Below are 15,526 nucleotides of genomic sequence, written 5' to 3'. Positions count from 1 at the left end.
ATTTTTCTCAACAGACCAGATTGCACTTAAAATACCTCATCTCTATCTTTTGTGCTGAAAGCATCAAAGAGCCATCAGTAGAGAATGAATGGAGGCACACATCAAAGTTTCCGGGCGCTGGTCTAGAGACAATATGTTCCTGTTGCCAATGAAAAGTTTGTTTGTGCTTCCTAAACCTGAGGTCTTTCTACACCTTGGTCCTTATCACCTGTTTTCTGTATACGCTGCCTGCATTAATGCACATCATCAACAAGTGACTGATCTTGGAAACCTTCTCACCAAACTTACCGGAGATCCAATCTCTGAGTCCGTCTCTATCCAAGATAAAGGCAATATGCGTGAGATCCACAACGTCGCGCACAAAAGGGAGAAAGCAGTCCTCGCCGCTCCATTATATACATACAAATTGCAAACTCACTTATACAAATACACAGAAATTGAGTCATCCTCTTTATGAAAGAAATCATAGTGCGTGGGTTTTCTATGGCAAGTCCTGATTAAACAACGTAGAAATTTACACTTGTTTACATTGCATTTTCGGTGTTTACCTCGTGTGCGGTTTTTAGGTTTGCCCAATTAGGTCGAGAAAAATAGAAGGACTGTACAATCACCTTACAAATTACAGCCTCGTTCCTCCATTTTTCCCCTTAGAAAACCTGTAAATTGGGCAGTATATTTTTAAATAAGCTGTAAGAAAAAAGTTGGAAGACAAAATTATGATACTGTCAGGAGTAAAAATGTCTGAGGGGGATATAGATGGCAGTGATCACAAGAGATCAGAGATTCTTCAAGGATGATGCCCTCAGTTTACTGCCTCATCTACTTCTGTTCAGCATGATTATTGTTAATAGCTACCTTATCCATGCACCTTGTATCGGCTACCTTAGAAAAACTGCTTTGCATGTTGATTGGGGGAGGGGTAATCCATTTTGCAGCTGTCATAGACCAATGATGAATCACTATCCCTGCCATTTGGCCGCCTTCCCCCTGATGGAGAGAAAGAGGAGGGGAACAGCAGGGAGAATCCACACTTCAGACTTCTAACATGAAGACAAAATGACTCTACTTGCCAGTGTCTTCTTCTGTGTAGCGTCTGTCTAGTATCAGTCTAGCGAGGCTCCACTGTGGCCACCAATTCAGGCTGGAGCATTGGATATAATAATAACGCTGCTTGTATGTTGTGACTTCTAGGTATAAAAGAAAACAACTATTAGATCAGGTCAGATGTTGCGGTTTCTCCTTATCAAAGGTAGGAATGATTTTGTTTTTCTTTCTTTTAAAAACTTTACCGTAAACTAATTGAGTGATCTGATTGTAATACATGATCTGCTTGAAGATAATGAGAAGATAATTGTATGAAACTTGCTTTGATTTATTATTGCTTTAATGTTTATGGATGGATGTGATAGATAGATAATAGATAGATAGACAGATAGATGGATAGATAGTTGATTATTATGTTAACTCATTGGTTATCTTATATAAAAGCCACATTTCTATGTCTTCTTTATGTTTTAAATGATCTGAGTCATTATTAAGTACTAACATTTACTTTCTATAATTTTCATAAAATGTTGTGTAACTTATTTTTGATATCACAAGCACAACTTGGCACTAAATATAATGAAACTGTCTATAATTAGAAATGAATAATCACCTTGTAAAAATAATTTTAGTTGCAATGATCTGCTATGTGATAGATATTACACAGCTATTATTATTATTATTATTATTTTTACTACTACAGTTTGGTTAAATATACACACATTTGGAAACACTAGAATTTCTGTTCATAAAATGATGATACCTTTTCTAGAAACTGAACTTTGATTTCTTTTCTTACCATTATATTATAACCAATATGTACAGAAAGTATTAAACTCTTTGTGCTGGAACTTATTGTGATGGAGTCTCATTGCCTTAGTGACAGCTGAGCTCCCGCCCTGTAGTAAAATAGTTGTATGGATCCACTGTATGGTCGGCCTTATCCCTTTTCAATTGGGCACGCTTTATATAATCCACAAAGCAAACAACTAAGCAGACATAATAATGTTTTAATGCTGCATTTGTTTCAACGGAAACAGAGGAACAATTAAGTCGTTTGCCAGAGTAAACACGTGCATCATGAATACCCCATTTGCTGTCACAGGACTGCAGGCTACATCAATTGCTTCAAGTGTTTGTAGACCCTTTAAAAAACACAATTGGATGATAAATCATGGCAGCTTGTGAGTGCTGAGGGCTAATTCAATGACAGTAGGCTGTTTGCACTAATAGACTGATAATGCAGATAATGATCTATATCAGAAGGCAGGGGGAGGGTTAATACAATGCCATATTGAATGTGCACAGTCACGTTGGCCACAGGCTAATGATCTATTCTCTACCTTTAGGGAGCAGCTGATCATCTGTATTAATATCGGTGTTTAGAAAGAACAAATATAATAGGCCATAGTGTAAGGTTGGAACAAAGAGTATACAGTCATAGTTATATTATTGCAACAGAGACGGTACGGAAACACAAGGAACGTTTTTGGAGAAATTAATAAAAAAATCTATTGAAACAGAAATACAAGGAAAGTTTGACTACAGATTTTTTTGTACATTGTACAGTATTTCCTTGTAGCTGGGTTGTATAAATAATAACATAAATAATATTAATAATAATAATATAATTCATACAATAAGTCAGTAATAATTGTTATACTATACCGCTCCTCACATGTAAAGTGCATGGAATAATAATACGGTATAATAATAAATAATAATACGGTATAATAATAATAATAATACTATGGTGATGTTGACTCTTGTAATATTATTATTTTTGCATTAATATAGTTAGCTATGTTTTAGGTTTCACCATCTGCTTTTAAGTTTTCAGACGTCGCAATGGCAAAATCTTACTTAATTATTATTAAAGAACAGGCAACAGGCTGTGTTTTTTTATGCCATGGAGACTTGAACATATGGTACAGAATTGCACTAATAGATTGTTTCTGTGGTAGAGCAGAGGGGGGTGGGAGGATTAGCTATGATAGCTGTCCATTGTATTCATGGCTGAAATTGGCTTCATTTCAGGTCTATGGAAATGCAGGATCTAGCTAGTCCTCATAGTCGACTTAGTGGCAGTAGTGATTCTCCCAGTGGGATAAGCCTTGATAACTCTCACATAAACAACAATTCCATGACACCAAATGGCACAGAAGGTAAGTGGCATGAAACAAGTGGTCTCCAACAATGGCATTTCTTTTTCAAAGTTCATTTTATTGAATCTGAAAGTTCTTTTGTGTAAAATGTGAAAAATGTCAAAGACGGACTAAAACGTTTGGAAGATATTAAAATGTGCACATTATAAAAACTTAATAAAAATAATCATAATTTATTAGATGAAATTGCAATAAATGAATCCAACCAATATCCCTGAAGCATAACACATCAAAAATGTACAGTTAGATTAAGATCTATTAAATCAAACACTTTATTTCCCAGGAATATCACAAAAATAGTTGATAGGATGCTATAAGGAGTCTCATGTCGAGGTTCGTTGAGTAGTCGTTTGACTACAATGACATTAGGTGGGTTATTATGTGATGACCTTTGGAATAGGATCTTAGAAATAGATATGATAAATGGAGTTGGTGTTGTTCCCGTCTTTGGTGGATGCCATTGATGAACATGATTGGCTAGACTAGATGTGTTCAAATCTTCAACCTGTTTATTGTAATGTCCTTTGACTTGTATCTTGTCAGTGTCAATCAAAAAGTGCTATAAGTATCCCTCGATAAGCTATTTGTTGCATTCTCATTACTTGTTTTGTGACTTGCCTCATATATAAGCTTTCTACTTTTTTGATTCTAGTTGTTATAAAAATCTTAAAAAATCTTATGGAGCAGATGGCCTATATGTAGTCAAAAGCTGTCTATATGTACATACACAAGTATTTCACAGCAACCAGAAAAGCGTAATATCCTTTGCACAGGTAGTAGATGTTGTGTGACCCTTTTATTAGGCTGATTATATGATTCCCTCTCTTTTGTTACTTTGATAGCCATAAGTTTGCAAAACCTTCACTTCAGTTGGTCGGCCAAATGTTACCCAACTCCCAGATGTGCAGTGGTTGTTGGATAAGCATTGCCGTCTATTATTAGTCTTTTCTTGCTACTAATGGGTGAATATTATTTTACAATGTCTTTTACAACATCTTTTGAAATAAATGACAGTAAGAGTTAATATTTGTTCATGTCATATCTCGCGGGGGAGCAAGTAAGGTATCAGAAACTTCAAAAAGTTTCTGTTAAGGGTTCGATCAACAATTAGCGCAAGTTGTAGAGAACATGATTTCTTTTCATGAATCATTTCGGCAGACTGGCTTTTAGAAATTAGTAGAAAAATAAAACAGAGCAATATAAAATATAGAATTAGATTTTCTTTGTTCTGATTATTGAGAGTTTTTTGATCACTGAATATAAACTCAAAGTGTACAGTGTTGACTATTAAACATTTTATTTTCATTGTCTCTCCAACTTTTCATGAGCCAAATGGTCAACTACGATGACCCAAGGAGCAGATTGTTTTAAGCTTTGGCTCATAAGTAGTCTTTACATGCCACTGATGTTACTGGATTTAGTAATGTAATCAGCATATAGAACTTTACAGTTATAAACTGGTCCTAAATAAGCTATAGCAAGGGACATAAAAAACCAATGTTTATAACTGTAAGTGGATTTGGATGATTGGAATGATTTGGTTTGTCTGGGTCTGGACTGAGGCCTATAGGTTTTGTCTGTGACTATAAACTAAAATACATTGTTAAAATCTGAGTTTTATTAAAGACTTTCTTGGATATTGCTAAGTACATTCACTACTATCAATGTAAATGACAGTTTTCCATATTTTTTACCTTATTGTGACAGTTCTTTTTAGCTGGATATTGATTTATATGTGCTATAAACCAATTATTCTGAAATTATATGCAATCTACTTATGTAACAATTACATCATATAATATTACGATCACAACTGTTCTCTTTGGTTACAGAAGTGATCTGGTGAGATATAAATCCCTCCAAAATCCCTCCCACCATGTCACTAGAAGATGGTAATGTGGATCCCACTTTCAGACTACACACTGCCATCTTTAGCATGTTGACAGAGCTGGACAGAAAACATCTGAATTTTCAATTCAGCCTGTCAGAGATCCCATTAATGCCTGATAGGCCAAATCTGGTAACGTCATCACAGAGATGTGATGTTTTAGAGACCCCAATCCATCATTACCTTAGCGCCTTTTTTTCTGGAGTAATAGCAATCTTTATATTCACACTTTTTCCACTATTAATTTTGCACCTTTTTTAAATTAACTTTACTTGATTTGTTCTTTTTTTCAACAATGCGGGTGTGTTTTTTCTTATGCAAATATTTTAGGTGAATTCATCTTTTGTGACTTTCTTGCAACATTTTTGCATAAAGTATTGCAGTACCGTACTGGAGTGCAAAATCTGTCAAATTTTATTTTTGTGCAGTTGAAGACTAACAAGTGACATTTTAAAGTATCATGCGACTTTTTGCTTTTCAAAGGCACAAAAAAAGGTAAAAAAAAATTAAAAAAAAGCCTCTTCGATTTTGAGCATCATCAACCCATGTGCACCATTTTAAAAATTGGGCACAAATAAACAGATACAAATACCAAAAAACAATAAAGAAAAGTCACTTAAAAAGAGAACATGTGACGAATAGGGACTTAAATGTTTTGGTAGTATGATATAATAAAATACATAAAAATCAAAACACAAAAAGGTTCAAATAGATGGACTTATGCCTTTTTTTCAACCTACGTAAATATTTAACAATCACATTTTAGACTCATCTATAGAGTCAATTTCCGACATTCGTTAACCTAATAGAGGTTATTACTTAGAGATATTTCAGAAATAAGAATTGATAAAAACATGTTTAAAGTTATTCGTTAATGGGTATATTCATTGAGAATTATCTTTTGACTTGATGCTCCTGTTTATCTCAGCACCCGGATCAGTTTCTAATAATTTACATCAATCTTGGTCTTCTTTTCTTATCACACTATAGAAAATTTTATTGGAATCCATTTGACCCATCAGTATATTTTTAGGGCATGGGTGAAAATTAGAGGACCCAAAGGAAACCCAAATAAGCAAGGATGAACTTAAGGCCCCGTCTCACTAAGCGATTTACCAACGATCACGACCAGCGATATGACCTGGCCGTGATCGTTGGTAAGTCGCTGTGTGGTCGCTGGGGAGCTGTCACACAGACCGCTCTCCCCAGCGACCAACGATCAGGGGAACGACTTCGGCATCGTTGAAACTGTCTTCAACGATGCCGAAGTCCCCCTGCAGCACCCGGGTAACCAGGGTAAACATCGGGTTACTAAGCGCAGGGCCGCGCTTAGTAACCCGATGTTTACCCTGGTTACCAAAAAAAACAAACAGTACATACTCGCCTTTCGGTGTCCAGGTCCCTTGCCGTCTGCTTCCTGCTCTGACTGAGATCCGGCCGTACAGTGAGAGCAGAGCGCAGCGGTGACGTCACTGCTGTGCTCTCACTTCTCACTGTACGGCCGGGAGTCAGTGAGAGCAGGAAGCAGACGGCAAGGGACCTGACGGACATCAGAAGGCGAGTATGTACTGTTTGTTTTTTTGTACATTTACGCTGGTAACCAGGGTAAACATCGGGTTACTAAGCGCGGCCCTGCGCTTAATAACCCGATGTTTACCCTGGTTACCAGTGAAGACATCGCTGGATCGGTGTCACACACACCGATTCAGCGATGTCAGCGGGGCCTCAACGACCAAAAAAAGGTCCAGGCCATTCTGACACGACCAGCGATCTCGCAGCAGGGGCCTGATCGCTGGTACGTGTCACACATAGCGAGATCGCTATGGAGGTCGCTGTTGCGTCACAAAACTAGTGACTCAGCAGCGATCTCGCTAGCGATCTCGCTATGTGAGACGGGGCCTTTACACACGCTCCATGTAGATGTTGCCCAGGTCAGATTTAATTAATGTGCTGACTACAGTACTGCCCCTTCCATTGTTTAATTTTGTAGATTGTGAGTCCTTGTTGGCAGGGTCCTCTCTCTTCCTGTCCCAGTCAGTGACCAGTTTTGGTTAAGATGATTGTATTTGTTTTTGTTAGCATATCCCTTTTCACATGTAAAGCACATGGAATAAATGGTGATATAATAATAAATAATAATAAATCATCATGGGTGATTTCAACATCCCGATTGACACTTCCACCTCAGCTGCCTCTAAACTTTTATCACTGACTGCCTCCTTTGGCCTCACTCAATGGTCCTCTGAGGCCACTCACAAAGATGGCCACACGCTGGACCTCATCTTCACCCGCCTCTGCTCCCTTACTAATCTCACTAACACACCCCTCCCCCTGTCTGACCACAACCTACTGACATTCTCTTCCCTCTTCTCTCCTATTGTGCAACCCCCACTCCACAAACTTCCTTGCAGAAATCTCAAACATCTCAACTTACAATCACTCTCTGAGTCCCTTCTCCCTCTCACCGACATAGCCTCCCTTCATGACACAGATGCTGCTGCTGCTTTTTATAACATCACAATAACAGCAACACTCAATTCGGCCGCCCCGCTCATGCATAGCAAAACTCGTACAATCAACAGGCAGCCTTGGCTGACCAGCCTGACTAAAGAACTGAGATGGGCTTCCAGGATCGCTGAGTGGAGATGGAAGCGATCCCACTCTGCTGACCACTTCACCGCATACAAGCAGTCCCTCGCCAGCTTCAAGTCCGCGCTCACTGCCGCAAAACAAACTTACTTCTCATCTCTCATATCCTCCCTGTCTCACAACCCTAAATAGCTTTTCAACACTTTCAATTCTCTACTCCGTCCCCCTGCACCCCCTCCCTCCCCTCTCATTTCTGCTGAAGACTTCGCCTCTTTCTTTAAAAAGATCAATACGATCAGAGAAAGCTTTGGCCCACAGCGCCCACTGCCCCTCTTAGCTGCTCACCCCTGCTCCTCCAAAACCAGCTTCTCCACCATGACAGAAGATCAGCTCTCCACCCTCCTGTCAAGATCACACCTCACCACCTGCACGCTCGACCCGCTCCCATCCCACCTCATCCCTAACCTTTCCACGGTCTTCATCCCAACCCTAACGCACCTCTTCAACCTCTTACTCACAACAGGTGTCTTCCCCTCATCCTTCAAGCATGCCAAGATCACACCCATCCTCAAAAAGCCCTCCCTTGACCCATCCTCTGTGTCTAGCTATTGCCCGATATTTCTTCTTCCTCGTGCCTCCAAATTGCTGGAGCAACACGTCCATCTTGAACTGTCCTCCCACCTCTCCTCCTGCTCCCTCTTTGATTGGTTACAATCTGGCTTCCGTTCCCATCACTCAACTGAAACTGCCCTAACTAAAGTCACCAATTACCTACTAACTGCCAGGAGCAAGTGTCACTACTCTGTTCTTCTTCTCCTGGACCTGTCTTCTGCCTTTGACACTGTGGACCACTCTCTTCTGCTACAAATCCTCTCATCTCTTGGCATCACAGACTTGGCCCTTTCCTGGATCTCGTCATATCTGACAGATCGGACATTCAGTGTCTCCCTCCCCCACACCACCTCCTCACCTCGCCCCTTGTCAGTCGGTGTTCCTCAAGGCTCTGTTCTAGGACCCCTACTCTTCTCCATCTACACCTTCAGTCTGGGACAGCTCATAGAATCCCACGGTATGCAGTACCATCTCTATGCTGATGACACGCAGATCTACCTATCCGGACCTGACCTCACCTCCTTACTTACAAAAATCCCGCACTGTCTGTCTGCTATTTCAGCCTTCTTTTCTGCTCGCTTTCTACAACTGAACATGGGCAAAACAGAATTCATCATCTTTCCCCCATCTCACTCTACCCCTCCACCAGACCTATCCATCAATGTCAATCGCTGCTCACTTTCCCCAGTCCCACACGCCCGGTGCCTCGGGGTGATCCTCGACTCTGCCCTCTCTTTCAAGCCACATATCCAAGCCCTTGCCTCCTCCTGCTGCCTCAAACTCAAAAACATTTCCCAGATCCGCGCATTCCTTGACCGCGACACCGCAAAAACACTAGTGCATGCCCTTATTATCTCCCGCCTCGACTACTGCAACCTCCTACTCTCTGGACTCCCCTCTAACACTCTGGCACCACTCCAATCCATCCTACACTCTGCTGCCCGACTAATCTACCTGTCTCCCCGCTATTCCCCAGCCTCTCCCCTATGCCAAGCCCTTCACTGGCTTCCTATCGCCCAGAGACTCCAGTTCAAAACCCTCACAATGACCTACAAAGCCATCCACAACCTATCTCCTCCATACATCTGTGACATGATCTCCCGGTACCTACCAACACGCAACCTCCGATCCTCTCAAGACCTCCTTCTCTACTCCCCTCTCATCTCCTCTTCCCACAACCGCATCCAAGACTTCTCCCGTGCTTCCCCCATACTCTGGAACTCTCTACCCCAGCACATCAGACTCTCGCCTACCATAGAAACTTTCAAAAAGAACCTGAAGACTCACCTCTTCCGACAAGCCTACAGCCTGCAGTGATCCTGAACCTATTGAACTGCCGCACAACCAGCTCTACCCTCTCCTAGTGTATCATCACCCATCCCCTGCAGACTGTGAGCTCTTGCGGACAGGGTCCTCCCTCCTTATGTACCTGTGTGCCCTGTTTTTGCTCATGTTTAATGTATTTGTCTATATATGCCCCGTATTTCACATGTAAAGCGCTATGGAATAAATGGCGCTATAAAAATGTATAATAATAATAATAATAAAGATAATATTGTATCACATATGATGGAGGCCTTAGTTAATGTATCAATAAACCTTTAAAATGGTAAGCTGGGGTTTTTTCAAACTTTTTCTCATTTCTGGCCTCTTTTGTTACTTTTAATCTGAAGTATTCCTTTACTATTAGTGATGAGCTAGTGTGCTCATTACTTGAGTTTACCGAGGATGCTCAGGTGTTCTCCGAGTATTTTGATCATGCTCGTAGATTATGTTTGTGTCCCCGCTGCATGATTTGCGGATGTTAGACAACCTGAACACATGAAGGGATTGCCTGCTTGTTAGGGAATCCCCACATGTATTCAGGCTGTCTAGCAGCCACAAATCATGCAGCTGCGGGGACTCAAATATAATCTACGAGCACACCCAAGATACTCTGACAACACCCGAGCATGCTCAGAAAACTCGAGAAACGAGCACACTCGCTCATCACTACTTACTATGGGTGCCACATCACTGGTACTACAACACCAGCTACTACTTATACTACAGTACTATTGCTGCAGCTAGTATTACTACTACTTTTACTATTACTATCCCAGTAGAAGATCACTGATTATGTTTATTAAACTGTAGTTCTTTCTACAAAAATGGATCAGGATTACATAAGTAACCTAGTGGTTAATGGTCTTCGAAATAATTCACTTTTTGACACACTGATTTTTCATTGTATAGTGGTAGATTATTCGCTGTTTGAGTAGTCTTACTCATACAATTGCTTCATGATTGAGCACTTAAGGAATTATTCAAGTAGGAAACATCTTATGCTAATATTTTATGGCTTATTTCTTGTACATACCGGTAATTGGAAAAAGTGCCATTGCCACTTCTTAGGAAAAATACGTTGATATGTACACTTCCTAAATGAAACTCCCTTTTTTAATTATGTCCCTTTTCTGAGTTGCTAAGTTTTTTAACTTCCTGAACTATATTTATATATTTTCTTGTAATAGTTTAAATTACTTTAGAATTTTATTAAGATTTTATTGCCCCAGTTATATCTTTATGGCGTTTAAGTTAATTTATCCCCAATATTTTATTGACTACTGGCTACATTCTAGCATTACATGCAAGGTAGCATTAATAACAAGATTTTTCTTAAAATTATCTTGCAGCATAAAACCAGCCCCTGATATGTATAAGGTTACTGTGATTTCTTCCCTGTTCCAGACATGTAGAAAATGTCTCATCTTACATGATTTTTACCACTTAAGAGATGTGTTATAAATAGATATAAATCTGATGTAAAAGCGCAATTATCTCCATTTTGAAATCCTTGATTTTTACAATGAGATTTTATGTGGGACTTTTTATATAAAAATGCTTCAGATTATATCTTAGTAGTGTTCTGCGCTGCTAGGATGGGAAACCCTTGCCAGCATTTCACTGTTCTTCATTGTTACAAAGAGAGATACAAGAAAACGTAGTTCAGTCAAAGTTGAATTTTTACTACTATTTTCCTTTTTATTGCAGTTAACCATTTCCTTGCTGCAACATGCAACTGCAATATTAAGGTTTACTTTCAACACCATAGTAATTAATTATGCAGATGTATTAATTACTTAGGTGTCATTCACACTGAATTCTTTGTTTATATTCTTTGACTGGTATGTCTGGTAAAAAAAACTAAATGGATTTCATTATTGGCCTATAAGTAGTTCTTATTGATTAGTATGATTTGAATGGAGGCCAAAAAATGTATCCTAATTAGAATTTTTTCAGGACTCAAAAAGGATTAAAATATAAGAAAAGTAGATCTGCTCTGATTTTTTTTCGTCATTTAGATCAACAGGTAAAAGGGTGGACAATTAATTTCAATGAAACATCAGTATGCAATAAAAATGAATTATCTTAAAAAATAGATTTTCCACTTTTGAAAAAAAAACATATATTTTGTCAGACTCTTTAATCAATTGTATAAAAAAGTATACAAGTAATAGTAATAAATAAAAGTAATAAATAACTAAATAAATAAAAGCCCTAAAAAATGACATTATAAAAATAGGCTAAAATTGTTACATTTTTTCCATGTGTATCCACAGTTAACTCATTAGCTCAATATGTTCAGTCCTTAGCATTACAAATAAATAAAAAGCTGTAAAGAAATTGTTTGCATTACACTTTTTTTTACATATTTGCTTACATGGAAATTACAAAGCTTTGGTTTGTTTTCTATTTCTCATATATTACATTCCTTGTAGAGAGATTTTCTCAAACTGTACATCTGGGCATCTACAGAAATCAGTAGGGCAGCCGGCTCCTACCAAGTCCAAATCATAAATTATTTACACAAAAAAATATTATTAAAGGAAGATCTGCATGAAATGATGCCCAGTAGTTTTTTTTTGTTTGTCTTTCACCTTCAGGGGACAGCATGGCTATCCTGACTGGTTGCTATGTGCTAGTACACAGACCACTGCAGGTTTCCATAAGTTTTCTGAAGAAATGTAATATTAATAGCATGGAGAGAAGCATTATGGAAGTATTTGCCTGTATGTGATACAGAATTTCAGTATTCTGTCCTGATAGAGTGTATATATGTTAGAATCCCCTACAGTAATAAGTCACAAGCGAACAAAATCAAAGGGGTATTCTCACATTTGTAAGCTATCCCTTATCCATGGGATAGGGGAAAATCACAATCAGTAGAACTAGGACTTGGAATAGTGCTGCATTCAATCTTAATAGGACTACTGGGGATAGATTGACAATGTGGATAATCAACTACCACTCCATTTGCACTGGCTCTCAGGATCAGCGAGGGTTCCTGGAGTCAGATTGGGAAGTTATCCTCTATCCCATGGTTAAAAGACAACTTCCAAAATTGAGAATACACCTTTAAGAGTTCAGAAGCCTGTCATGCTTTGTTTCTATTTAGCCATCCTTCTTACCGTATATACTCGTGTATAAGCCGAGTTTTTCAGCACATTTTTTTTGTGCTGAAAACATCCCCCTCGGCTTATACACGAGTCATGGTCCTAGAAAGCCGGCAGGGGAGAGGAAGAAGTTGAGTAGTGGGTCACAGAGGCAGGAGATGGCAGCTGAGGCTAAAGCCTGTGCTACTTCTGTAATAGCACACAGTGCCAGCCACAGCCGCCAGCTCCCAGCACTCATCATACTCAGCTACCGGAGCACCCTCGAAGTAGGCACTGCATCTTGTTCTGGCTGCTGGCGCCTGTAGCTCATCCAGCTGAGCGGTCACGTGGCACCGCTCATTAAGGTAATGAATATGCACGCTTCTCCACTCCCATAGGCGTGGTGCGCGTATACATTACCTTAATGAGCGGGGCCAAGTGATTGCTTAGTACAGGAAGAGCTGCTGGAAGTCGGAACAAGATGCAGTGCCACCGAGGGCGCGCAGGCAGGTAAATAAGATGTTTGTTTTTTTAAATAACAGGAATCATACATAGTGATAGGGGATAAGGAGCCATGCACAGCAGGAGCCAGGCACACAAGGACAGGGCTGGGGAGACATGCATACCAGGACAGGTGCTGAGGAGCAATTCATACAATGACAGGGACTGGGGAGCCATGATTGCAATGACAGGGACTGGGGAGCTATGCATGCAAGGACAGGGACTGGGGAGCCATGAATGCAATGACAGGGACAGTAAAGCCATGCATACAATGACAGGGACTGGGAAGCCATGTATACAATGACAGGGACTGGGGAGCCATGAATACAATGACAGGGACTGGTGAGCCATGAATACAATGACAGGGACAGTGGAGCCATGCATACAATGACAGGGACTGGGAAGCCATGTATACAATGACAGGGACTGGGGAGCCATGCATACAATGACAGGGACTGGGGAGCTATGCATGCAAGGACAGGTACTGGGGAGCCATGCATACAATGACAGGGACTGCGGAGCCATGAATACAATGACAGGGACTGGGGAGCTATGAATGCAAGGACAGGGACTGGGGAGCCATGATTATAATGACAGGGACTGGTGAGCCATGCATACAATGACAGGGACGGAGGAGCCATGCATACAATGACAGGGCTGGGAAGCCATGTATACAATGACAGGGACTGGGGAGCTATGAATGCAAGGACAGGGACTGGGGAGCCATGAATATAATGACAGGGACTGGTGAGCCATGCATACAATGACAGGGACAGAGGAGCCATGCATACAATGACAGGGCTGGGAAGCCATGTATACAATGACAGGGACTGGGATTGGGGAGCTATGCATACAATGACAGGGACTTGGGAGCCACGCAAACAATGACAGGGATGAGGGGACAATGCATACCTGGCTTATACTGGAGTCAATAAGCTTACCCAGTTTTTCATGGCAAAAGTAGGTGCCTCAGCTTATACTCAGGTCGGCTTACACTTGAGTATGTACTGTAGTTTTTTTCTCAAGATGTAATAATGCAGGAGGGAAACTGATTTGGGAACTTATTTAATAGTTTTCTTTCTTCTACAGAAGCATTCTAACTCATTAATTGTTGCGATTGACTCTTCAAGGAGCCAGATCCAAAAATGCTGCATGCTTCTTTTTTTGACTCTTGTACAAACAACCAGATGACAACTGGGGGAGTCTTGACACTGATGATGAGTTTTTGTGCAAGAAAACTGATTCTGATGTAACAGATAAATGAAACCCAATACTATTTAAAGGGTTTTTTCCACAAACTATGTCCATTTCGATTAATAGAGCTTGGAATAAAAATAACTTCCACAATTGGATGTGTTTTAAAAAATGTTCCTGTGCTTATCATAGACCTGAAAGAGGGGAAAAAGTGGCATCCTCTACGTCTGGAGAAAAGAAGGTTTAAGCATAATAACAGACGTGGATTCTTTACTGTAAGGGTACTGTATCACAGTGGCACTTTTGTCGCTACGACGGTATGATCCGTGACGTTCCAGCGATATCCATACGATATCGCTGTGTCTGACATGCATCAGCGATCAGGGACCCCGCTGAGAATCGTATGTCGTAGCAGATCGTTTGGAACTTTCTTTCGTCGCTGGATCTCCCGCTGTCATCGTTGGATCGGTGTGTGTGACACCGATCCAACGATGCGTTCGCTTGTAACCAGGGTAAACATCGGGTTACTAAGCGCAGGGCCGCGCTTAGTAACCCAATGTTTACCCTGGTTACCATCGTAAAAGTAAAAAAAAACAAACAGTACGTACTCACATTCCGGTGTCCGTCAGGTCCCTCGCAGTCTGCTTCCCGCTCTGACTGACTGCTGGCCGTAAAGTAAGAGCAGAGCACAGCGGTGACGTCACCGCTGTGCTCTGCTTTCACTTTACGGCGGCACTCAGTCAGAGCGGGAAGCAGACGGCAAGGGACATGACGGACACCGGAATGTGAGTATGTACTGTTTGTTTTTTTACTTTTACGATGGTAACCAGGGTAAACATCGGGTTACTAAGCGCAGCCCTGCGCTTAGTAACCCGATGTTTACCCTGGTTACCCGGGGCCCTCGGCATCGTTGGTCGCTGGAGAGCGGTCTGTGTGACAGCTCTCCAGCGACCACACAACGACTTTCCAACAATCACGGCCAGGTCGTATCGCTGGTCGTGATCGTTGGAAAGTTGCAGAGTGTGACAGTACCCTAAGAGCAGTGAGACTATGGAACTCTCTGCCGTATGATGTTGTAATGAGTGATTCATTACTAAAATGTAAGAGGGGATTTGATG

General features: G+C 40.6%; 1 protein-coding gene across 2 annotated transcripts in view; it reads left to right on the top strand.

Moving 5' to 3' along the window:
- EYA1 (EYA transcriptional coactivator and phosphatase 1) overlaps window positions 1–15,526 on the top strand; it is a 171,796-nt gene that overhangs the window by 4,238 nt on the left and 152,032 nt on the right. For both annotated transcript variants that reach the window (XM_077270648.1, XM_077270646.1), the window contains exons 2-3: window positions 1,192–1,249; window positions 3,082–3,209. In XM_077270648.1, the coding sequence (XP_077126763.1) occupies window positions 3,086–3,209 (124 nt within the window). In that variant the 5' untranslated portion in view covers window positions 1,192–1,249; window positions 3,082–3,085. The remainder of the gene's footprint in view (window positions 1–1,191; window positions 1,250–3,081; window positions 3,210–15,526) is intronic.

This window comes from Ranitomeya variabilis, chromosome 6 (genome assembly GCF_051348905.1).
Source record: "Ranitomeya variabilis isolate aRanVar5 chromosome 6, aRanVar5.hap1, whole genome shotgun sequence".
NCBI lineage: Eukaryota > Metazoa > Chordata > Amphibia > Anura > Dendrobatidae > Ranitomeya > Ranitomeya variabilis.
The sequence above is the reverse complement of the archived record's forward strand: the minus strand, read 5'-3'. Positions and strand labels throughout refer to the sequence as shown.